This window comes from Oryctolagus cuniculus, chromosome 8, assembly GCF_051225735.1.
Source record: "Oryctolagus cuniculus isolate XC-2025 breed Fujian yellow rabbit chromosome 8, ASM5122573v1, whole genome shotgun sequence".
NCBI classification, from domain to species: domain Eukaryota; kingdom Metazoa; phylum Chordata; class Mammalia; order Lagomorpha; family Leporidae; genus Oryctolagus; species Oryctolagus cuniculus.
Window position 1 is genome coordinate 95,494,653 of NC_142874.1, and position 25,872 is coordinate 95,520,524.

General features: G+C 39.3%; 1 protein-coding gene and 1 long non-coding RNA gene across 2 annotated transcripts in view; one reads left to right on the forward strand and one right to left on the reverse strand.

Moving 5' to 3' along the window:
* Positions 1 to 6,191, reverse strand: part of LOC127483289 (uncharacterized) — a 37,475-nt gene extending 31,284 nt beyond the window's left edge. The window contains exon 1 of the long non-coding RNA XR_007909436.3: positions 6,014 to 6,191. This is a non-coding gene — a long non-coding RNA (uncharacterized LOC127483289). The remainder of the gene's footprint in view (positions 1 to 6,013) is intronic.
* Positions 6,192 to 7,612: 1,421 nt separating this feature from the next.
* ADH1A (alcohol dehydrogenase 1A (class I), alpha polypeptide) lies at positions 7,613 to 25,290 on the forward strand. Its single transcript, NM_001101704.1, is given in 9 exon segments — positions 7,613 to 7,665; positions 11,012 to 11,113; positions 11,968 to 12,106; positions 13,610 to 13,697; positions 13,793 to 14,012; positions 16,296 to 16,556; positions 20,219 to 20,354; positions 21,216 to 21,354; positions 25,133 to 25,290. Coding segments are annotated over 9 exon segments (1,128 nt in total). The 5' UTR covers positions 7,613 to 7,647; the 3' UTR covers positions 25,158 to 25,290.
* The last annotated feature ends 582 nt before the right edge of the window (positions 25,291 to 25,872 follow it).

The window sequence follows — 25,872 nt, forward strand, 5'->3', positions numbered from 1 at the left end:
TGATGACAACAAGACAAGCATTGGTTACATTCTAAGATCCACAAAATGTAAAACGCATGAAAAATTTAAAACAAGCTTCAAAGCATTTTGCAAATAGGTAGATATGGCTGGGAACAGCATTTTCAGTGACTACTTCATACAAGGGTTAAAAAAAGTATTACATGTTTCAAACACATTGGCAGGAAATGGAGGGCATGCAAAACATTGCAGGCCAACGCTTGTTAACAAATCTGTAATGGAAAAAAGCCACTTGACCCTGTTGGGCACCTCTACTGGCTTCCACTCGGTTGAATATTCTGGGTCTTTCCCTTTCTTCTCAAGTCCCGGAAACATACTCACTGCAGTGCTTTCTATTTCAGCAAATGACAACCATTAGAAGACATCAACTCAATCTGTGTAAACACAGATGTGTACTTCAGAGTCTGCTTCCGAGACCACTGCTGGTGGCAATTACTAAGCAATGTTTCCAGTTACAGAAGACTGGAGGAGCAGGTGTTTCGCCTACTGGTTAAGACACCCACGTACCATGTCAGAGTACCTGGGTTTGATTCTTAGCTGTGGCTCCCAGTTCCAGCTTCCTGCTAGTGCAAACCTTGAGATGCAGCAGTGATGGCTCAAGTAGTTGGATCCCCACCACCTCCATGGGAGACATGGATTGCATCCTCAGGTCTTGGCTTCAGCATGGCCCAGTCACATTCATTGTGGACATTTGAGGAGTAAACCAGCAGATGAGAGTGTTTTCTCTGTCTCCCCCCATGCTCCCCAAATAAACAGGTGATTATATTTCAAAGTAGATTTATTACATAAAACTGATTATAGACTTGTTGGAAGCTTGACAGATTATAAAGGGCATGCTGAGGTCACATAGAACACTAATGCTCCCTGAGGGTTGGGAGAAGAAAAGAAAGGGACAGGGTTACCAGAACCAAGGTTTCAAAGAAAGCGCTCTGGGAGTTTGGGGTGTGGACTTCTGAAGAAAGTGTGTCGCCCAGGGATTTCTCAGAAGGCAAGCTGTGTATTTATGTGGCTGAGAGTGTGTAGCCCAGCTGCTGCTGAACCCGCAGAGGGAATCCGGCAAGTCTGTGCCTGGAGGATTGACAACCACTGGAGGACAGAACCCACTGTGTGACATGGACTGGCACTAATGGGAACTGGGAAGAAAGGACCCTCTCCCTCCTCCTGCCCTCATGAATCTCTAGTGCCTTTCACTGGCAGAACTGTTAGGGAAGCCAAGTGTCAACAGGATGTGAGATGTTGCATTTGGAGGGTCACAGTTCAGCAGCATAGAGCAGGCGATAAAAGAGTAAATTGTGTAAGATAATAGGTAAATAAACCATATGTTATTTCTATTTAAGTAATACCCGGATGCACTCATTTCTGCTTCCCTCCAATTGCCACATTCACCTGCAAGGCAGCTCTGTCTCAGAAAGCTAAACTCTCCCACTGGCCCTTCCCAGCAGGGGGGGGGACCCATGTCCACAGGTACTCCCTTCTCCTGCGTGGAGAGGGCCTCCAGGCCTACTAGCTTTCCCCCACTCTGCCTGCACAGACCACTAACTGCTGTCAAAGAAACTCCCACACAATCCAGCATTCCTTCAGCTCTGTTTGCTTCCTTCCCCAAGCATGACTTGCACCCTTTCTGGCTCCCCAGTCTTCTGGCTGCAGTCTCCCCTCTTCCTCAAAGAACGACCTCACAGAGGTCCTCTGGGAACCAAATTCCTGTTTCCCTACTCTGCTTTCCACTTGTCGTCCTGCTGCCGAGTTCTCACTGTTCCTTCACTCTGGGTCAGGTAACTGTCCACACTGTTTTCAGATTCTTGATCATCTTTTGTTGTTTTATTTCCAATTTTCTTGAATCCTGCTCTTTGCAAAACTTCTTTCTCAAGAAATCAGTTCACATGGGGAGCTGAGAATTATCACCTCTTTGTGGTGTCAGATCCATTTTGTGTTGGCCATAACCATTCCTGTGTTCCACAGCACCCAATTGTAAGTGGCATTTAGAGGATTTCAAGGTTATCTAAAATTGCATGTGTTCAAATCTACCTCCCCTGTTTGTCAATAAAACCACTGGTTATTCTACTCTCTGAAGCTGGAATGTTTGCAGTTGTATTGCTATTACTGCAAGTACTTTAGTTTTTCCTTAAAAAACTATTTCTTCATCATGCCTTCTTTGCCATTTCCACTAAGCCCCAGGACTAGAACAGTGGTGTAGACTTGTGCTAATCCTAATTGGACCACAGACAGGCTGGGGAGCTTGGTTCTGGGCCTTGCTTTCTGTACCCATCAGAAGGAGTAATAATAATCACACCTACCTCTTAGGTCTGATGTGAGACTGAGTTAGTAAATGAAAAGTACTTGGAGCTGGTGCCATGGCTCACTGGGTTAATCCTCCGCCTGCGGCGCCAGCATCCCATATGGGCGCCGGATTCTAGTCCCAGTTGGGGTGCCGAATTCTGTCCTGGTTGCTCCTCTTCCAGTCCAGCTCTCTGCTGTGGCCCAGGAAGGCAGTGGAGGATGGCTCAAGTGCTTGGACCCTACACCTGTATGGGAGACCAGAAAGAAGCACCTGGCCCCTGGCTTCGGATTGGCACAGTTCCGGCCGTAGTGGCCATTTGGGGAGTGAACCAATGGGAGGAAGGCCTTTCTCTCTCTCTCTCTCTCTCTCTCACTGTCTATAACTCTACCTGTCAAGTAAATAAAAAAAATAAAATAAAAAAGTACTGAGACCACTGCCTCCCCCATTTGGAGGCCCCGGAAGTGTTGGCTGTTATTCTTGTCATTATTAATTCTCAGTTAGAAACTTCAGCTCTGGGGAAAATATCTTAGACTCTTAGTTCATGCAATTTGCTTAATCTCTCTGAGCCTCAGTTTCTCTGTAAAGCATGACTTATAATAAAACTTTCCAAGTAAGAGTTAACTTCAACAATATAAGTAAGGCATTTCATGATTTCTCAATAAATCGTGGCTACTACTACTGACAGAATGGTATCCTCAATGAAAATAATACTACCCCATGAAACATCACTGAAGATTGTTTATCCTTAAAAAGCTCTCTTCGGGGCCAGCATGTGGCGTTGCAGGTAAAGCCTCCAGCTATGATGCTGTGATGTGACCCAACGGCTCCAGTTCTGATCCAGTTCCCTGTTAATGGCCTGGGAAAAGCAGTGAAAGATGGCCCAAGTGCTTGGGCCCCTGCCACCCATGTGGGAGACCAGGAAGAAGATCCTGGCTCCTGGTTTCAGCCACTTGGGGGAGTGAAATAGCAGATGGAAGATTTCTCTGTCGCCGACTCCCCTACTCTCTCTGTAAATCTGATTTTCAAATAAATAGATAAATCTTTGAACAAAACAACTTAATAGAGTGTTTATAGAATGCATTCTTCTCTGGTGTGTATTTTGCTATCTGTGTTTTTATATTATTGGGATTATGGGATTAATGCTATTTTGCATTCTATTAAATCATTATATAATTTTTGCCTCTGCATGTTCTTTTTTTTAACTTTTATTTAGTAAATATAAATTTTCAAAGTACAGTTTATGGATTACAATGGCTCCCCCCCCATAACTTCCCTCCCACTCGCACCCCTCCCATCTCCCGCTCCCTCTCCCATTCCATTCACATCAACATTCATTTTCAATTATCTTTATATACAGAAGATCGATTTAGTATATATTAAGTAAAGATTTCATCAGTTTGAACCCACACAGAAAATAAAGTGTAACATACTGTTTGAGTACTAGTTACAGCATTAATTTACATTGGACAACACATTAAGGACAGAGATCCCACATGAGCAGTAAGTACACAGTGACTCCTGTTGTTGACTTAACAATTTGACATTCTTGTTTGTGGTAATCTCCCTAGGCTCTAGTCATGAGTTGCCAAGGCTCTGGAAACCTTTTGAGTTCACCGACTTCGATCTTAGTCAAAGTGGAAGTTCTCTCCTCCCTTCAGAGAAAGGTACCTTCTTCTTTGATGGCCCCGTTCTTTCCACTGGGATCTCACTCTCTGCATGGTTTTTTTTTTTTTTTTTTTTTTTTTTTTTTTTTTTTTTTTTACAGGCAGAGTGGACAGTGAGAGAGAGAGACAGAGAGAAAGGTCTTCCTTTGCCATTGGTTCACCCTCCAATGGCCGCTGCGGCCCGCGCGCTGCAGCTGGCGCACTGCGCTGATCCGATGGCAGGAGCCAGGTGCTTATCCTGGTCTCCCATGGGGTGCAGGGCCCAAGCACTTGGGCCATCCTCCACTGCACTCCCTGGCCACAGCAGAGAGCTGGCCTGGAAGAGGGGCAACCGGGACAGAGTCCGGTGCCCCAACGGAGACTAGAACCTGGGGTGCCGGCGCCGCGAGGCGGAGGATTAGCCTAGTGAGCTGCGGCGCCGGCTCTCTGCATGTTCTTAAACCTGGTCAGTTGCCTAGCACTTCGTCATACTAATGTACAGCATTTCACAAAAATGTTTGCTGAACATTTAAATTTTTGAGTTTGAACACTCAGAGCCAAGAATATCTGTACAGCTCTGCCTTTGGGCTTCTTTGTGAGCATTCTTGGGGAAATCTACAAAAAACATTTCCAAGATTCTATACAAGCTCTTTATGATAGCATCAAGAGCTAGGCTGGCAACCCATGTTGTAAATTGTGGGAGAGGCGGTAACTAATTTTTCTCACCAACTTTGGCTTTAATGTTAAAATGAAATGTTAAGTAAGGACTTGATTTATAGCGATGGATTTGGGTAGATTAAACACGGTGTTCCAGCAACTGAAATCTTGTGCTTTTTCCCCCTGTTTAAATCCTATAATATTTGAAAGCCTTTCTTTGCACTCACAAGAAGCTACATGTTTTTTTTTTTCTTTCCAAATATCTTTCAAGTAAATATTAACCATATTATATTGCCAAGTCCCTTGACCTATAAACGAAGGAATTTGGACAGAATGATTTCTGAGCACTTGCCAATTCCTGTGCTTTTTCTTAGGCCTTGCAAAATGTGGGGGTGGCCTTTGTGGGCAGACAGCTCTATAGCTCACTCCAACCCTTCTCTGCCCGGCCTCCTTTTGCAGAGTAGACGACAGAATGTGGGCTTCTGAGTCACACAGATGTGACTTGGGATTCTGCCACTGCATACCATTTTCCCAGCGCATTTCAGGATGGTTTCCTATACTCACATAACCTCAGCCCTCTGATCTGAAATGATTGTTCTGTGGCCAGACATCTGACTTAGGCTGCACACTTGACCCCACTGAGTGACTGAAAGGCTCTAATTTAGACAAAGAAGAATTGGGCCCAGGGTCTACTGAAGGGATGGGGGGAGGAGAGAGAAAATGTGAGACAGTCAGTCAGTTAGCTCCTGATAGGCAGTTAGTTAAGACACAGTACCCACTTCTTATCCTTTTATGCTAATGCGATTTCCCAATTTTCACTGTAAAACTCTTATTAACATTATCCTGAATACAATTCTGTTCTTGAAGCTAACTTCTCTGTCTTAGGAAGGACATTTAGGGACCTATAACAATTGGGCTTCTCTTACCTCATCTGTAAAGTGGGAAAAATAACAGTAATACCTTCCTTGTAAGGGTGATCTGGGGTTTATACATGAAAATGCAGGAATAACTTCCCATAGAGTTCTGGAGACATAGTAGGTGCTCAATAAATTGTGGTCAGTAGCTTTCTGTAAACTTATACCTCAACTAACATTGATTTATTAAGAAATGAAATGGTTCTTTGCCATCTTTTCATGCCTGTCTATCACCATGCAAACACACTAAAGAGTCCTTCAAATGGATCTGGACAAGCAGCATCCTTGATACTATCCAGATCATATGCTAAGTGGCCAGACTCCCTTCTTTGCAATGGTCTCCACAAGTGAAGGTAGGTGGATGCGAGAGGAGACTGAATGCCATTCTCTGGAAGTGATGCCAATGAAATGAAAAAAAGATTCTACTTATTTATTTCAGAGGTAGAATTACAGACAGAGAGAGGGAGAGGAGAGAAAGGTATTCCCTCCGCTGGTTCACTCACCAAATGGCCACAATGGCAGGAGCTGGGCCAATCAGCAGCCAAGAGCCAGGAGTTTCTTCTGGGTCTCCTATGTGGATGCAGGGGCCAACCACTTGCGCCATCCTCCACTGTTTTCCCAGGCAATAGCAGAGAGCTGGAACAGAAGAAGAGCAGCCAGAACATGGACTGGCGCCCATATGGGATGCCAGTGCCTCAGGCGGAGGCTTAACCCACTATACCACAGTGCCAACCCCTATGCAATGAGTTTAAGACCACAACAAAGAAATGAAAGACCTTCTGTCCCTGCTTGGTGGAATGGAACACCCCAGGATGGCTCTCTGTACCTGCATAAGTATAGGTGGACACAGACACAATGTTGCTCCTTTGGCAAGTCTAGATAAATATATATTTTTTGTGTGTATGCTGACAGACTATAAATCATTACATGACTATGTGCATTGTGGCCTCCAGGTGTTGGCAGAAGATTTGAGATTTATTAAAAATTAAGCCCATATTCTCTTTCCATATTCAAAGCCCTGAACAAGGGATAGGGAAAGGCCTAAGTGAGCATTTGGTCTATTTGCCAAGACAATCCTTGGGCCCTAACACAAAGGGCTGTTCTTTATGAAGCCTCCTTTGAGTCCTTCAGTCTGAATGCCCTGCCTTTAATAAGCTCTGCCCAGAGAGGCTGACTTGCTTGCTTGTGTGCCTTTCTCCTCCCTGGATGGTGAGTTTCCTACCTGCCAAGCTCTGTGATAAGTGCTTAACTTGTTTTTTTTTTTTTTCATTTATGCACCAAACAGTCCTTTGAACTGGTACTATTATTCATTCTAGTCTTATAAGAAAACTAAGAGGAGGAGCAGTTCAATAAGTTCAAGTTCACACAGATAGCAAGGAATCATGTGTTAGATCCACAAGTTATACAATACCCATTGCCCCATGTTGCCTATTGGCACTGGTACATGTCACCCAAGGGCACCAGTTCAGTGCTTGGAACAGGGAGGTGATTAGTCGATGCTGACTGATGTTGTGTGGAGCAGAAATACCAGGGACAAGTGAGCACCTTTGCTAGGACAGAGTGGGTGCCTAATTTCCTCTCTGGAGAGAAGAAGAGAGCTGGATCAAACGTGCTCTTCCAGTCCTATATCCTTCTGTCCTGCTCCAGGTGTCCTGCTCCCCCTTCTTCTCCTCCTTCCCAGCTGCACCACGTGCATTCACAGTTGGCAATTGGAGCAGACAGAGGGAAATAGAACTCGGAATAACCTCAGTGGGATTGAGAGAGGAGAAACATGGAATCACCAGGGAGAGAGAGTAAGAGAGAGACAGAGAGAGACAGAGAGAGACAGAGACAGAGAGATAGATTAAAATTTACGTGTAGGGAAATATTTAACCTAATAAAAACAAAGTATTATCTGCAATGATATATTGCAAAATCAGTTTTGAATCAAGGTTTTGAGTGCCTTTTTTTTCTTTTTCTGGTTTGATTTAGTGTGACAATAAGCTGATAAGGTGTGGCTTAAGGACTGAGATCATGTGCAAACTGGGTGGCACTTGAGCAAACAATCTGTGCAATATATTGGCTTCATGTACTAGAGCAGGCAAGAAGTCCACAAGAATTCACCAGTCTCCTGTTCTGCAGAGAAAACAGAAACAACATGAGCACAGCAGGAAAAGTAAGCAAAAAAGATTTTACTGTTGGAACTATAGTCTCATTAATATCATAAATAACAGGACATGGTATTTGTTGAAGAGTTAAAATTCATATATGAATTAGAAATAATGTACACTGAAATACAATATAAAATATGTGCTACAATTTACAATGTGTACTGAACTGCAGTGGAAATAAGTTATTCCTAAATATCTTTATTAAAAATACATAGGATCTGTATCTATTAGTCTTTATTCATACATTAAATAAGTTTGTAATAATTTGTGGGTTTATTCTAAGATAACTATGACTAGCTTGCAAATATATAATTAGACATACTTAATCAAGAAGTTATATTTATGTTAAGAAACTGTAATTTTAATGTGGTACTCTTTGTAATTATATTCTTTGTCTGAATGCAGGGAAATTAAGTATGACAGTTTTATGAGAGGAACTTATTTCAGAGCACATTGAAATATCCTTTATTATAAAGTCTCTTACAAGATATATTATCTCAAGCCATTATGATCATCACAGTTAGATAATACTAATTTGCAAGTTCTACAGATATTCTATAGAACAGTATCTTCTCCATACAAAAGTCAACATGATTTTACAGAAAATGAACACATTTTGCAGAAAATTTGAATCACTTACTAATACTAGTTACAAAGATATTTTGTTTTAAGTCTTTCATAGATTGATACTTATTTGAGGAATGTGATTATAAGTGCAGAGAAATGGATTGGGTCTTTCAAAATAATCAGCTCATGTTTTTAACTGCTTAATTACAAAAGCCAATGCAACTGCTTGCAAGTACACTTGCTGTGTTCAGAACAGATGACACAGTAGTGGAATATCCAAGTATAATGCTTAAAGGTTTTGAAGCTTCTAAACAACAGGTTCATATCAATAGCACCGGCTGGAATCATGTGAGTGGCCAATTGCCAGTGTTCTTATTCCAGCTCATTTTATTTCCATTTATTATTGATGGGTATTTACAATGGCATATTATATTTCAAGTGAAAATGATTAGGAGAACAAAATGGAAATTTACCCAAACTCACTTAGAAGAAATGTTGAATTCATACAGTAAAGGTGTAAGCCAATTATATTAACAAAAACAACACGCAGAGAAATAGTAATCTAGCAATCCTCCCCTCTCAGGCACAACATCAGTAACTTAGCCTATTGATAGTACTTAAACTATGTTAACAAATCTTGCCTTTTATTTTTCTCAGGTGATAAATAGTGATAGCAGGAACACTGATCTCATGAGGTGGTTGTGGGAATTTACTAAATAAATACTATAAGGCACTTAGAATGAGTCAATACATGTGAGTCATTGCTACTATTGATATTGTTGTTTAGCTTTTCATTGACTTTTCACTACTCTGAGGTGAAGAAAAGGTAAAGTTTGATTTATCTTAATTCTCTAGACAGCCAATTTGAGACTTTAGAAAATTACTCACTGAGTCAGCTGAGCTTCAGTCTTTTCATCCAAAAGAAAGGCAAATAATTCAACATACCCAACCTTGCTGGGTTTAAAGATATAGCATATATGGCTGGTGCCGCAGCTCACTAGGCTAATCCTCCGCCTTGTGGCGCCGGCACACCGGGTTCTAGTCCTGGTCAGGGCCCCGGATTCTGTCCCGGTTGCCCCTCTTCCAGGCCAGCTCTCTGCTGTGGCCAGGGAGTGCAGTGGAGGATGGCCCAAGTGCTTGGGCCCTGCACCCCATGGGAGACCAGGATAAGTACCTGGCTCCTGCCTTCGGATCTGCACAGTGTGCCGCGGCGGCCATTGGAGGGTGAACCAATGGCAAAGGAAGACCTTTCTCTCTGTCTCTCTCTCTCTCACTGTCCACTCTGCCTGTCAAAAAAAAAAAAAAAAGATATAGCACATAACTCAGCCTACAGTACAGACTACAATGTACCTGCCACATCACAAGCATCTGATAATCATAAGTAGATATTATAATTGTATCAACATCAAGTACACTAATGGAGAGAGAGCTCCATCCACTGGTTCATTCCTGAAACACCATAGCATGGTGGCCAAAACCAGTAGCTCAATCCAGGCCTTTCACATGGGTAGAGGGAACCAACCACTTGATCCAACAGCACTGTTTCTTAGGGTCCCCATTAGCAGGAAGCTGGAATCAGGAGGTAGAGAGGCAAGTGTTGAGCCCAGGTATACTTGATGTGGGCATCCTAACTGGTGATTTAATTACTAGGCCAAACACCCACCCCTAATATTTATTTTGATGCTGATGCTGGTGAACACACTTCAAAGTTGAAGGATTTGAAAAATGCATTATGAAAATGAACTCTCAGAAGAATAAGTTTTACTGGAAATTTTGTCATATTTGCAATTATGTCAATTATCTCTAAAAAGAGCTCTCAACTTCATGCACTGAATATATACAGATTTGGAAACATGATGATTCTTTCCCCTCTACCTCCCTCCCACTCTACTGCCACTTTTCTTCCTCTTCCCTCTCCCTTTCCCATTCTTATTTTTTACAGAGATCAATTTTTCAGTTAATTTTTAAAAAGATTTATTTATTTATTTGAAAGTCGCAGTTACAGAGAGGCAGAGGCACAGATTGAGGTAGAGATAGAGAGAAAGGTCTTCCCTCCGTTGGTTCACTCCCCAACTGGCCGCAACTGGCCCAACTGGCAGCCAGAGCTGCGTCAATCCAAAGCCAGGAGCCTGGAGCTTCATCTGGGTCTCCCACGCAGATGCAGGGGCAAAGCACTTGAGCCATCTTTCACTGCTTTCCCAGACCGTAGCAGAGAGCTGGATCAGAAGTGGAGCAGTCGTGTCTTGAACCGGCGCCCATATGGGATGTCGGCACTGCAAGCAGCGGCTTTACTTGCTATGCCACATCACCATCCCCTCAGTTAATTTTTATACTCATAAAATTAACCCTAAATTAAGTAAAGGGTTCACTGATTAGTATGAAGAAGACAACAAAACCAAACAACCATCCAACCAAAACAATACTGTTCCTTGACAGGCAAGGCAAGGATTGTTCAAAATCATCACCTCTCAACGTGTCAGTTTCCCTCCTACAGATTACATTTTAGGTACTCTATTAGTTAATACAGGTCAGAGAGACCATATGGCATTTGTCTTTTTGTGACTGGCCTGTTTCTCTAAGCATAATGGTTTCCAGTTGCATCCATTTTCTTGCAAATGGAAGGATTCATTTTTTTAAAGCTCTGTGTAATCGATAGTGTATTATATTCCATAATTTCTTTATCCAGTCTTCAGTTGATGGACATCTGGGTTGATCACATATCTTAGTTGTTGCAAATTGAGCTGAGATGAACATGGGGGTACAGACTTCTGCTTGATTTTACAGGTAATAAAATGCAAAGCAGCTGTGCTGTGGCAGCTAAACAAACCCTTTTCCATCGAGGAGGTGGAGGTTGCACCCCCGAAGGCCCATGAAGTTCGCATTAAGGTGAAACATTTTTATATTTCTATAAAGTTTTAGTTTTAAAAATTTCAGAAAATATTCAAACTGGAAAAACCCAAAGATCCATTAAGTAGTACTTAATATGTGTTCATCCAGACAACATAATTAGATTTGTTGTTAAGGAAAGGTGTACATATATACTCTTAAAGATTTTTTAAAGATTTCTTATTTATTTATTTGAGAAAGCAAAGGAGAAACAGAGGAAAAGGTCTTCCATCTACTGGTTCACTTCCCAAATGACTGTAACAGCCAGAGCTGGGTTGATCCAAAGCCAGCAGCCAGGAAATTCTTCCAGGGTCTCCCAAGCGGATGTCGGGGCCCAAGTACTTGCTTTCCTGGGCCATAGCAGAGAGCTGGAGTGGAAGAGGAGCAGCTAGGACTTGAACTGGCACCCATATGGGATCCCAATGCCACAGGCAGAGGCTTAGCCCACTAGGCCATAGTGCCAGTGACCAAAGAATATGTACAGTATAATCCCAATAAATAAGAAAGAATGTATGTGTTTGTAAAAAATGGTACAAGATTTCAAAACTGATCAACATTGGGTGATTTCTTGGTGTTACTATGCAACTTATATTTTCACAAAAATCACACATTCTTGTCTATTACATAAGATAATTGTCAAGAAAAGTTATTTCATAAATTATTATAAATGGCTTACGTCAAGGAATGAAGGTAGACTAGATGTGAAAGGCTTTAGACTTGGAAATCAACTGACTCTTTCATATTTGGGAAATGCAGGGATTATTAGCAAAACTCTTTAGAAGCCCACTTTCCAGAAATGGTAAAATCCGTCAGAGGATCAAATCTTCTTCCGAATCTAACCCTCTTCTCTTTAGATGGTGGCCACAGGAATCTGTCGCTCAGATGACCACGCGGTTACAGGAAGCATTGCGGTTCCTCTCCCTGTGATTTTAGGCCATGAGGCAGCTGGCATTGTGGAGAGCATTGGAGAGGGGGTGACAACAGTAAAACCAGGTAAAGAATTTCCACTCAGGGAAGGTGACTTGGTTCAAGATCCCAAGGGCATCGAGGTCAAATAGGAAACAGAGGCCATGACAGATGAAAAAACTTGCACAAGTTCACAAGCAAGCTGGAACTTGAGGGCTCCCCACCTTCCCTCCCTGCCTAACTCAGTCATGTATGCATTCAGGCATTTAGAAATTCTCTCCTGCAGTAATTATGTTTTGAGTATCCATTCTAGATGTCAGGCACCAGTCTGAGGATTACATGAAGACCAAAAGACACACAGCACCTGCCAGCGTGGAGTTAATACATTCTAGTGTTGCTGAGCTCTGTCTTCCATAAAGCACAAAAAGAACTACAATTGGGACAAAGGAAAAAGCATAGCCTTGGTCCTGAGTCTGTAGATCAGTGCGTGGACTTGGTCCTGTGCTGAGTTCACAGAACCTGGGCTGTTAGGCTATGACTGAATCAATACGATCTTTTCCCAGATGGGAAGAGATTTTCCTTTTCCAATATGGCCTCCCTTCTTGAACATGGAACAAATGAAACACACTAGGTGGAAGGAACTGAAAGAAACATAATAGAAAGTATTTGGCCATAAGCAACATCTGCTTTGTTACCTTTAGCCAGGGCTAACTGTGACTGGTTACAAATCACTAATTATTTTATCCTTAATATTCATTTTATTCACATCTAATGGATATTACTAGTAATGTTTTATGGGGAAAGGGTGAATAAATAGAAAATGTCCATGTCATCATCCCTTCATAAAGTTTGCCTATAAAATGTAAGGGAGCATTTTTCCTGGTCTAGAGGGATAGTAACTTAAATAATTAAAGCAGAAAAAATAGATAATTCATAAACTATCAGCTAAAAACATTTGAAAGTCAGGTCTTATCTTAAAAGAAAATCCCTAATCCATTTTTGAGAATTAAGGGTTTCAAAGGAGATTTTTGAATTCTTTGTCGCATTTTTGTTAGTTCCCTCCCCCGCCCAATGATTGTTTTCTTATTCAGTTCATAGTAAAGATGAGCGGAATCACTTTGAAAAGTCAAGAATTGGTTGTTGAAATTCTCATTTTTACTATAACCTATGCTACAACAAAAGCCAAGTCTCCTCAACATGTAGTGGAGGTGTGGTAGCTTCCTTGCAACTAAGATTTGTGCTTAGAGGGGGAATATTTAAGCTTGAATTAATGAAAGATTAAATGAAATTATGAGTATAAGGTCCCCAGCAGAAATCAGAGTATGCAAAAGTTAAGAATTAAGACAGTGGAAGTAATTTTTAAAATCCATGTTTCTTTCCACATCTGTATTTCCTCTGTGGGAGTCTTCAGGCACAAATAAACCCAAACTGATGACAATGCTGACAGTGATGGATGACAGTTGTATTTGGACCTTATTTCTTGGAGACTTCAAAGACACACACGTCTAACGTATAGATATAAGCTTTGTATTCTTGCTTTATTAATTCCTGTATAGAAATCTAAGAAGGATTTGTTTTATCCCTCTCCAGGTGATAAAGTCATCCCGCTGTTTACTCCCCAGTGTGGAAAATGCAGAATTTGTAAACACCCAGAAAGCAACTTCTGTTTGATAAATGAGTAGGTTTCTGATACTCTTTGCACAGCCAATGAGTTTTCATATTAGTTATGATCTGGTCTCATGTCCTTGTGTGTTTCTGTGTTGCCCTGAGCAGTCTGGGCAAGCCGAAGGGGATGCTACTGGATGGCACCAGCAGGTTCACCTGCAAGGGGAAGCCCATCCACCACTTCATTGGCACCAGCACCTTCTCCCAGTACACAGTGGTGGATGAGATTGCAGTGGCCAAAATTGATGCAGCTGCACCACTGGAGAAAGTCTGCCTCATTGGCTGTGGATTTTCAACTGGTTATGGGTCGGCAGTCAAAGTTGCCAAGGTAGGAATGACAGCAGCCAATAAAACCGGTTCTACTCAGGCTGTCAGGAAATAAAAAGGGAAGCAATTTCTTAAGGAATTAGAGATTTTTTCAAACATCTGGGAGGCGTTGGTTGTGAATAGAACTATAGTTCTGGAAGAAATTTGGGAGCATGTCTTAGAAAATTCACCTGCTTATTACAGTTGAAAAAGCTCTTGATAGTTAAGAAAAATTAAATATTTCATTTTTAATAATTATTTTCTACATGTATTTGTTATTTATAAGATTATTAAATATTAGGTCTTGGAACTCATTTAGTCATGATTCTATAATTAGAAAGCACCTGTGCATGCATCAGGCACAGTTGGTTCTGCTAGACTCCGAGGCAACAAAAGTGAAGGAAGCGAAGGACTTTCCCTTGAGGATGTTTTAGTCCCTACTCCCAGAAGTAGGATCAACAGTAGATTCCAAAGCCTTGTCTGTAAACTATTAAAACAAGGGTCATTTATCATTTGGATTCCTAGGAAGGAATTAATGAAGCTTTAGCGATATGTATAATTCATTGATTATGGAATTTTACTGCCACATCTCCTCCCTGCTATGAACACACACACACACACACACACACATGGCACACACACACACACACACGCACACACTTCAGCAGTGGCAAATCTCAAGGAGAAATTATGTGAAGTCTTTTTCTCCTAAGGGGTTGAAAATCTAGTAGCATCCTTCATTTTACGAAATTGAGATCCAGAGACTTAAAAATATTTTCGCAACATGTCATAGCTGGTTAGTTTGAGAGTGAGGATGAGAATAACTTCCTCAGATCTCCTGCTGAATTTTAAATCATAATACTTAATTACCAACACTTTCAAATTAACAATCACAAGCCCTGCATTTTTTCCAGTTATGGTAGAAAGTAGTTTTTGTATCTTGTTGAATTGTTTTTAGGTATTCATTTTTATTTAGTTGAAAGGCAGAGAGACAGAGACAGAAACAGAAATCTTCCATCCATTGATTTGTTCATCCCTAAATGCCCACAACAGCTAAGGCTGGACCCAGCCAAGCCAGGAGCCCAGAACTCAAGCCGAGACTCCCAAATTGGTGTCAGGGACTAAACGCTTGAGCTATCACCTGCTGCCTTTCAGGAAACTGGAATCAGAGGAGAGCTGGGATTCTGACCCAGGCAATCCAGCATGAGATATGGGTGTTCTAAGTGCCCGTTCCTATTCTGGTACTTAATAACATTTGGTGAATGAACAAGTAAATAGACACTCACAGGGAATATAACAATAAAATTACTGAGGACAAAAGGAGTATTTTATCTACCCTGAAGGATGACTACAGAAGACTAGATTTATTAAACAGTCTTTAGACAATTTAAGCAATTTAGAACATGTCTTTCCCGTTTTTCTGTTACTTTATCCCTAACTCCCTTGTGTTATTGCTTCATCTGTTTTAGCAGGTGGTATAAGTGAGCCTAAACACAAACTAGAAGCTAAGGGGAATCACATTAATGGATTTTGGTCATTATTAAAATTTAGAACATCTTTTCATTGCATTATTGTTCATTTATGTGACTTAAAAATCAAAGCTCAAGATCTATGAAGATCACATTGGTCTCAAAGTGTATTATCTTAAAGTTATATGTTGGATTTCCTCTATTGTTTCGGTTTTGCTTTGAATCAAGGATAACTTGTCTGTGTTTCACAGCTAACTTTGGCTCTCATTTTACTGCTTATGACAAATGAAAGTCAATGAACCAAAAAAAGGATTTAACTTTTGAGGGTTGGATTTGGGTTATTTTCAGTCACTTGGCATGACCCTGTCCACTTATTTTTTTTCCACTTATTTCATTTCCCAAAAATTGCTTCTGTGTACATATGAGATACTGAAGGGAGTTGTCAATGGATTTGAACCATTGAGGTTCTTGCCATGAATGGAGTCACTGATATTTCAAACTCAAAGATCATCCAGTCCACTGTTCTAGCCTGGCTTCCAACTGGAGTCATGTGGGGATAGATTCTGCCTACATAGATTCTGATTTAATTGGCACAGCTGGGCAATGGGATTTTGTAAAGCTCCCCAGATGAGTCTCATATACAGGAAAGTTTGAGAACCATTATCCAGTTCAATGCTCCCCAAATTAAACATGAAGCAAAAAAGAAGAGGTTTTGACAGTGGGTTGGATTTAAGAATATGAGTAGCTCCTAGTAGCAGACAAGGCACTGCACTTCATAGCTTAGTGACTTTCGAACAATCATCACTTAATCCATTTTGCATTTTCTAAAAACACAGGTCACCCCAGGCTCCACCTGTGCTGTGTTTGGCCTGGGAGGAGTTGGCCTCTCTGTTATCATGGGCTGTAAAGCAGCTGGGGCATCCAGGATCATTGCAGTGGACATTAACAAAGACAAGTTTCCAAAGGCCAAAGAGGTGGGTGCCACTGAGTGCATCAACCCTCAAGACTATAAGAAACCCATCCAGGAGGTGATACAGGAGATAAGCGATGGAGGAGTGGATTTTTCATTTGAAGTGATCGGTCGACTTGATACCGTGGTATGTACTGTGACATGCCTTGAGATTTCTGCCTCTGTAATCTGGAATCTGCTGTTTTAGCAATAAAATATAATTATTACATATTAAGAATTAGGCTGATATATGGTAATTTTCCATCTCCTGTTTTTTATCTGAATTATTTAACTTATTGTTATGAGAAATTTTTCTTCCAGCAGCTAAGCAAAACTGTCTGAAGAATATTTCCCCTTTAAAGAAAAAAAGTGTTTTTAATTGACCCATTACAAGTTAACAAATTAATCTTTAGAAAAAAAAACAAAATCAAGTAAATATAAGCAACACATATTCTTTTCCCTCCACAATATTATAAAGATGATTTAACAAGTTTTATATGTTTTAATGAATCCCAATATATTTTCACATTTTATTAGTTGGATAAAATGAATAATGATCAATTTCAGGCCAAGTATTATTTTATTAATGAAAAATATACCCCACAGAAAATGACTGCTTTAACACTATATTTTACTAGAGAGAGCACAGTGCCTGGCCCAGAGCCCACACCCAGGATCTATGTCTTTCTTTTAAAATTCAACTAGCTCTTTAGAAACATGCCATGGGATTCCAAATCCCATTAAGGTGGCATGTACCAATGCCATCTTACCAGTCAAAGTGATCAGTTTAAGTTCATAATCGATCATAAAGATAGGATTAAATCTCAAAGAGATCACACAAACAAGACCAGTGTCTGCTAATAAAAGCTGATAGAATTAAAAAGGAGAGAACAATCCAACATAGGAAGTGGGATACACAGCAGACTCACAGAATGGCAGATGCCCTAAACAGCACTCTGGCCTCAGAATCAGTCCTTAAGACATTCAGATCCAGCTAAAAAGCCCACAAGAGTTTCTCAGGCATGGAAAGCCAAGACACTCTGGCAGAAAAATGACCTAAATGAAAGATCTCTGTGAATGAGATTCCAGCGAAAACAATGGGCTATCAAAGAAGGAGGTACCTTTCTCTGAAGGGTGGAGAGAACTTCCACTTTGATTATGGCCTTGTCTAAATAAGTTCGGAGTTGTTATGATATATCACACACACACACACACACACACACACACACACACACATATATATGTTATATATCAAGAGATTCCATAGCCTTGGCAGCTCATGATAAGGGCCTCAGCTGATTACTGACATCAAAAATAAGAGTGTCAATTGTTAAATCAACAACAGGAGTCACTGTGTACCTACTCCCCATGTAGGATCTCTGTCCTTAATGTGTTGTACTATGTGAATTAACGGTAAAACTACTATTCAAACAGTACTTTATACTTTGTGTATCTGTGTGGGTGTAAAATCTTTGATTCTACAGATTACAAATCTTGTGTTGAAATCTTTACTTAATATATACCAAATTGATCTTCTGTATATAAATATAATTAAAAATGAATCTTAATGAAGAATGGGATGGAAGAGGGAGTAGGAGATGGGATGGTTTACGGGTGGGAGTGGGGTTATGGGGGAAAAAGCCACTATAATCCAAAAGTTGTACTTTCAAAATTTAAATTTATTAAATAAAAGAAAAAAAATTCAACAGCTCTTACCACCCACTGTGGTCCATGGCTTTGCTTATAGGTGACATGAGATAATGCATGTAAAATTCTTATCACATGTCATCTGTAATCTGTAAACTTTCAATAAATGCCAGCTGCTATTACTGGTAGGAAATTTTGTTCCTAATCTTACAGACATTACATTTAGAAAATACAGGATATTACTTTCATATAACTACAAATGTCATCAGTTGCCATAGGAGAAATCTCCAGCTATAATTCTCCTAATCTAAAATCTTTAGTCCTATGCTAAAAGTTTCCAGAAACCAACACGTCCCCACTGTTGAAGTTATCCAATAAGTTCCAGCAGTCTTGGTACCATAATCAAAGGAAGAAGTGACCTGCGAGTAAAATTTTTTACATCCCTGCTCTAGGACAATATACCATAAAATGATTGAAGTTCCAACAGAATCCAGCTCTTCCCACATCATAGCTTTTTTTCTTTTGCTCCTTTTACATTTTCCCTCATAGAACTAGATTGTGACTTTACCTTATGACACCAATTCCTGCTAGCCATGTGTTCTGAGGATATCTGATCTCCAAATGTCATACAACAAAATAAAAGGACTAACCATCATGTAACGTGGGAAGCCCAAATAATTTCCTTACTACAGAATATGTCCCCAAACCCTTTTGGAGATGGATGGATTTCTGGACAGTCTTAAGATTTCATAAAATCTTAAGTTTACAGTAAAGCCAATATACATTTTGTGAAGATAAAAATAACACTCAAATATGTCCATCTTAGAAGTGAACAGAATGGGGATCCATTGGAAAGGGAGATGAGAAAATTCAAGAGAGTTTTGATGACATAATCATTATATTTTTCAGAGTCCCTGGTTCAAAACACCTGCTTACAAATAAATGAATAATGCATTAACCAACTCATAGATTGCCCAAGAATCATGTGATAATCAAAGGAAACAGTCTTTGATTGAGGAAGCAGTATTTTTTTTAAAAAAAAAACACTTTTATTTAGTAAATATAATTTTCCAAAGTACAGTTTATGGATTACAATGGCTTCCCCCCCCACCCATAACTTCCCTCCCACCCTCACCCCTCCCATCTCCCACTCCTTCTCCCATTCCATTCACATCAAAATACATTTTCAATTATCTTTATATACAGAAGATCAATTTAGTATATATTAAGTAAAGATTTCATCAGTTTGAACCCACACAGAAAATAAAGTGTAACATACTGTTTGAGTACTAGTTACAGCATTAATTTACATTGGACAACACATTAAGGACAGAGATCCCACATGAGCAGTAAGTTCACAGTGACTCCTGTTGTTGACTTAACAATTTGACACTCTTGTTTATGGTGTCAGAAATCTCCCTAGGCTCTAGTCATGAGTTGCCAAGGCTATGGGAGCCTCTTGAGTTCGCTGACTTCTATCTTATTTAGACAAGGTCATAGTCAAAGTGGAAGTTCTCTCCTCCCTTCAGAGAAAGGTACCTCCTTCTTTGATGGCCCGTTCTTTCTACTGGGATCTCACTTACAGAGATCTTTCATTTAGGTCTTTTTTTTTTTTTTTTTTTGCCACAGTGTCTTGGCTTTCCATGCCTAAAATACTCTCATGGGCTCTTCAGCCATATCCGAATGCCTTAAGGGCTGATTCTGAGGCCAGAGTGCTGTTTAGGACATCTGCCATTCTATGAGTCTACTGTGTATCCCACTTCCCATGATGGATTGTTCTCTCCCTTTTTGATTCTATCAGCTAGTATTAGCAGACACTGGTCTTGTTTGTGTGATCCCTTTGACTCTTAGACCTATCAGTGTGATAAAGCAGTCTTTATACCCTTACATGCTTATAATAATATTTGCCTCTTTATTACTTTGTAAGGAGGAGGGAAATACACACTCGTTCTTTTTTTCAAAAAATATTTTCAGGGCGTTTTCTAAAGCCACTGCACTATGGCACTGTTCCATACGCCATGGAGAATAAAGAAGCAAAGGACATAACCCCTTTCCTCTACACACACACATACAATCTAGTTAATTCAATATTACAGCATACTATCAAAAGTAGGAGCTATCAGAGAATTGACTTTAATGATGCTAAATCTGATTTTATTCCAGGTTGCTGCCCTGTTAAGCTGTCACGGGGCATGTGGGACAAGTGTCATTGTAGGGGTACCTCCTGATTCCCAAAGCCTCACAGTGAACCCTATGCTGCTACTGAGTGGACGCACCTGGAAAGGAGCAATTTTTGGTGGTATGTACTTAAGCTTGGAGAGCAAAGTCTTTTTTTTTTAAAAAACATTTATTTGAAAGGGAGAGTGAAAGAGAGACAGATCTTCCATCCACTGGTTCACTCCCCAACTGCCAGAGCCAGGACCCAGGAACTCCATCTGTGTCTCTCATATACATGACAGGGCCCAAGTTCTTGAGCCATCTTCTGCTGCTTTCCCAGGTGCAATTAGCAGGAAGCTGGATCAGAAATGGAGCACCTGGGACTCAAAGTGGTGCTCATGTGAGATGCTCATGTGAGATGCCAATGGGAGAGAAAAGTCTTAGAATTTCTTGGCTTTTACAAGTGACAAGGTCAGGTTTTGAAAAGCAGTCATCATCAAACATAAACTTGACTTCCTGTTGTATCTACAGGCTCCAAAGCCAGACAGGGAACAAATGGAAAGAAGGGATCCTAAGACAGATTTCCTGGAGTCCTCATAAACTAACAAGGACATTTCAGCCCCATCTCTTTATTTTTGTGACTGGATAAGGCACCAACATTCCTAGTAGGACATAGAAAATCTGTGGCAATAATTCATGACAGCATTCATTGCCCAAGTTTAGACAACCTCTACATTTGCCCCTTGACTTTGGGCATAATCATCTGTGCCATAATTTCTCCATGAAAGAGCTAAGAACTCAGCACCCTGGTTGATCTGGAGGTACTGAAAAATAATTAAGGCCCTGAAAAGGATACTGAAGCACTATCTCTCTACTAACCTCAACAATAGCAGCATGTGTATTCAATACTTTTATAAGCTTTCATTTTATTCTATCTGAAAAGTTGACAGTCCAGTTCTCCTACTTCTGGCTGAATCTAACAATGGCTCTGTCTTCTTTTCAGGCTTTAAGAGTAAAGATTCTGTCCCCAAACTCGTGGCTGATTTTATGGCTAAGAAGTTTTCATTGGATCCATTAATCACCAATGTTTTACCTTTTGAAAAAATAAATGAAGGATTTGACCTGCTTCGCTCTGGGAAGAGGTAGATTTTAAGTTTTCTTTCATGGTTGAAGTTTGGATAACATAGAATGAAAATGTGGAAGGATGAGAAAAAATTGGAGTGGCTTCATTTTCCTTTACCATTCAGTCTTTCAAGGTAGAACATCTAAGAACATATTGTTAGAAGCTAAGAACTACTGCTTTGCATTTCCTATTCTGCTAAAGCCAAATGCTGTTGGTTACAGAGGTCTGATGATCAGAACCACTCAGATTTCTGTATGATAGAATACTCGTCCTTGCTAGAAAGAGAATCAGACCATGATAATTACATTATGGAGTTACTGAAGCCTCTGGCTGGTCACAGAGGCTGATTGTCAATTTCTGTAAATTTAAATTCTATTCAGAATATCCTCCAAATCTGCATTATAAGAGTAGGTGGAACTACAATGGGATAGATTTATAAAGATATTGCCAGTTTTTCATTTTAATACTGTGATTTTTACTTCTTCTTGCAATGTACATATGGTTTTCATAAAGAAAGTTATTGTCAGAGTACAAAATGCTATTTGAAATGCTTAAATCTTATATATTCTTCAAAGCTTGGGGGAAAAAAGCAAATTGCCTTTCATACTTCTTTTTTTTTTAAAGATATCATTTATTTATTTGAGAGGCAGAGTGACAGAAAGAGACAGAAAGAATGGTCTACTGGTTTATTCCCCAAGTGACCACAATGGCCAGAGCTGGGCCAATTTGAAACCAGGAAACAGGAGCTTCTTCTGGGTTTCCCACATGGGTGCAAGGGCCTAAGCACTTGGGCCATATTCCACTGCTTTCTCAGGCCATTACCAGAGAGCTGGATCGAAAGAGCAGCAGCAGGGACATGAACCGGCGCCCATATGGGATGCCAGCCTCTCAGGCAGAGGCTTAACCTACAACGTCACAGCGCCGGCCCCCTACTTTCTACTTTTAAGATTTCGCACTTATACACATCTCATAGGCTGAGTTTTGTCACCTGTATGTATATGAGGCACAACTGGCAATAGTCAGTAATAAACCTCCTGCTCTAACTCCATTAGCCCTGCTGCTTCTCCTACCCTAAACTTTTTGTTATGAGGTTTTCAACTTTCAGTAGCATTTCTTGGGCACTCATATAACATATACTATATACACCGACTGTGAAATAGTCCTGAGGAAGGAAAGAAGCACAGAGGGCAAGGTGCTCCATGAAGCGTCTTACTTTCATTATTGAATGTGGTTCTCAAATATTGCCGATATGCTTTCATTTCACAATCTTAAGGGAAGACTGACTCAGAGAAGATGTGACCTGGCCAAATTAGGCAGATAGTAGGCATGAAACCAGGATTCAAAGGTAGATGTTAGCAAAATCTATTTTCTTTTTATTAAACTGCACTGGCTCTCATGAGCTCAAGAGCTGTGAAGTCCAGTAGTTAGTAAATGTTAGTTATCATTTACTGTCATCACTATTATCATTATATTGTAGAGATGACAGCAGACATGAAGGGTCTTCAAAAAGTTCATGGAAAATGGAGTCAAAAGATAAGTTTATTTTGATACAAACATTTTTGAAATCCACCTACAATTGTTGTAATACACATTTTCCATGAATATTTGGAAGATGCTGATCTAGAGATCACCAAAACTAGAGAGCTGAGCACCAAATATTTTTGTTAAGCAATTTAAATTCTCTTTATATTAATGCCACATTGTTGAATACACATTTAAATAAAGTGAACCATATAATGAGCAAATTTTTTAAATGGTAACATTCAATACTGATAAGAATAAGCTTTGGGGGGAGAGGGGAATGAGGGGAGTGTGGATGTCTTCTTGGAACTATACCTATGAAATATGTTCTGTTTATATTAATAAAAATTTTAAGAAAGAATAAGCTGACATGGGCACTTTAATGTACTGCTTGTAGCAATATTGTTATAACCTTTTGAGAAAACAATTTGGTAATTTCTATCAGAAATCTTTAAAAACCTAGCTCCTTTATCCTAATAATTCTACTTATAAAAGTCTATTGTACACAGAGAAATAATAAAAATGGAAGCATACATGTATGGTTGAATATATTTACTGTTTATCTACATAAAATTAGAAGCATCTTGAAAGTCCAACATTAAGGCAATGCTTAAATAAATTCTAACCATAAATTAGGAATTAATAAAACCATTAAAAAGTATTTCATTACATTGAGAGGTTCTTATGATGTTATTTTTGGCTCAAAAATAGAGAATACAAACTTATATGTATAATGTGATTCTAAATTTTCAACACTGCAGTAAAAAAAGCATATATATCTAGAAAATTTTGATAAAAATTCAAGAAAATATTAACAATGGTTATCTCTAGATTTTGTAATCAGATCATTTTTACTGTCTTCTTTACATTGTCCTGTATTTTCTAAATTATTTACAAATATTTTCTTGTATATGTATAATATACATGTAAAAATTTAAAGTTATTAATATGATATTTTTCAAAAAGTATTTATTCATCAGAAGATGGCTTTTAGAAAGGGCATTAGTTTCAATATAAATGTTATATTTCTTATATTTCTATTTCCAAGAGTGAAGTCTCTTGGAATTCATACAATTCAACTTTATATCTACTAAGAATCATTAACCATCTCTATACCAAAGCTCTATTAAGCCTTCAACATTGTGGATTTTTTTTAACCATCTGATACTTTTTATGTTAATGTGATATTAATACAAAGAGAACAGATTCAATGTAGTTTATAGATACAATTCTAAGAATATAATTATATTACCTTCCTTTCTCCACCCTTCTGTCCCACCCTCTTCTTTTCTTTTATTTCCTTTTTCTCTTTCTTCCTTTCTTTCTTTCTTTGTTTCTTTGCTTTTGAGATAATGTGTTTTTATTACATCACAGTCAGACTTAAGATACCACTAAATAGAGTTCAACAAGTAGAAAGTTAAAAAAAATAACTTTGCTTTATATCTTTGTCAAATCAATGGTCAAGAATGATAGACTTCTATAGATTTAATGATCTGTATTCTTTTAAAATTTACTGCATATGAGTGAAATGGTCATCTTTTATTTGATTATTATTTATAGCCTTGCCTGAACTAGGTCTTTTTTGACTAATGGGTCTTTTTAACTTTTTACTTGTTGAATTCTTTATTAAGTGGAGCGTTAAACCTTTGACTAGTATGTAAATAAAATGTTATCTTTTTACTTTTAACATAGTCTTTATTAAGCTATCAGTTCCTTTAGGCAAGTTGCATATAATATAATGTGTACAACTTTGTATTTAAATTTGAATCCCCACACTCAACTAGACGTGTGACCTAAAGAAAGTTAAAAATCTCTAAGAATACATTTTTATAATCTCTAAAATGAAAAGTGTATTAAGAACCTTCTTCATAGCATTTATTGGATAGAGGTTTAAATGAGATAATGCTTGAAAAGCATCTACAACTTACATGACACGTAGCAAGAATATATTACATGTTATTACCCATATGTTTTATTCCTTATTGCACTAGTCTTGAAGGCTGTCAAAAATGATTTTTTATGGATGAAAATGTAGATTTGAATTATAAATGGTAGTCATATGCAGGAGGAGTGAGCTTAAGACTGGAGAAAACACAAGACAGAACCAGAAAAGATGAACTGCACTCCTATTTGACTCAACAGGAATGCACTGAGATGGGAGTCGAGTGGCAGGGAATATGGATTTTCAATGAGACACTGAATGCTCCTTGGATTCTTATGTGGAAGAGTGTGAATTGCCTAAATGTTAAAACAGTATCTTTGCTTTCCTATTTCAGTATTCGGACCATCCTGACATTTTGAGACTACACAGACGCCTTCCTTGGAAGCAGTCTTCTGATTCCTGTATCCCACATCATCTGTAGCACCAGCAGACATCCTTAGTTCTCCCCTTAGAGATGCTCTCAATAAATGATGTGCAGAAACTTTACAAAAGACACAGCGATTGATGTGAAATGCTTTTTCAAGTAAAATCCAAGAGACATTTAGATAAGACATTGAACATTATGTGGGAAATTGGGGCCAGCCAATGATTCTTTCTAGTCATTTTATGTATGTCATCTTTCCCACTGAGGAAAGATATTGCCTGTGCCTTTTTGCATTGTTGTATCACTTCTACCCTCAGTCACTGAAACCCAGTGAAGAGGACCATCCATTTGTTCCCAAGCTACATATGATAGACTATTGTGCATGAAGTCTTCTACCCCTACTTCTCTTTCCACCATCTGTACTCTCATTGTTTTTCTTTTTCATTTCCTTATCTTTTGTTTGGAGCCTATCAGCACCTTACTTCTAGTTCTTCATACAGTATATTAAACATTATTGTGAACTACGGTCACCTATGAGACATCAAAACTTGTCATTCCTCTCTGTGTTTTGTTAACCACTATCCAACCTCCCTCCTTCTTCTCCCCACCTCTCCAAACTTCTCATAATCACTATTCTGAGTTCAGATCTACTTTTTAAACTTTCACATATGAGAGAGAACATGTATTTGTCTTTCTGTTTCTTGTTCATT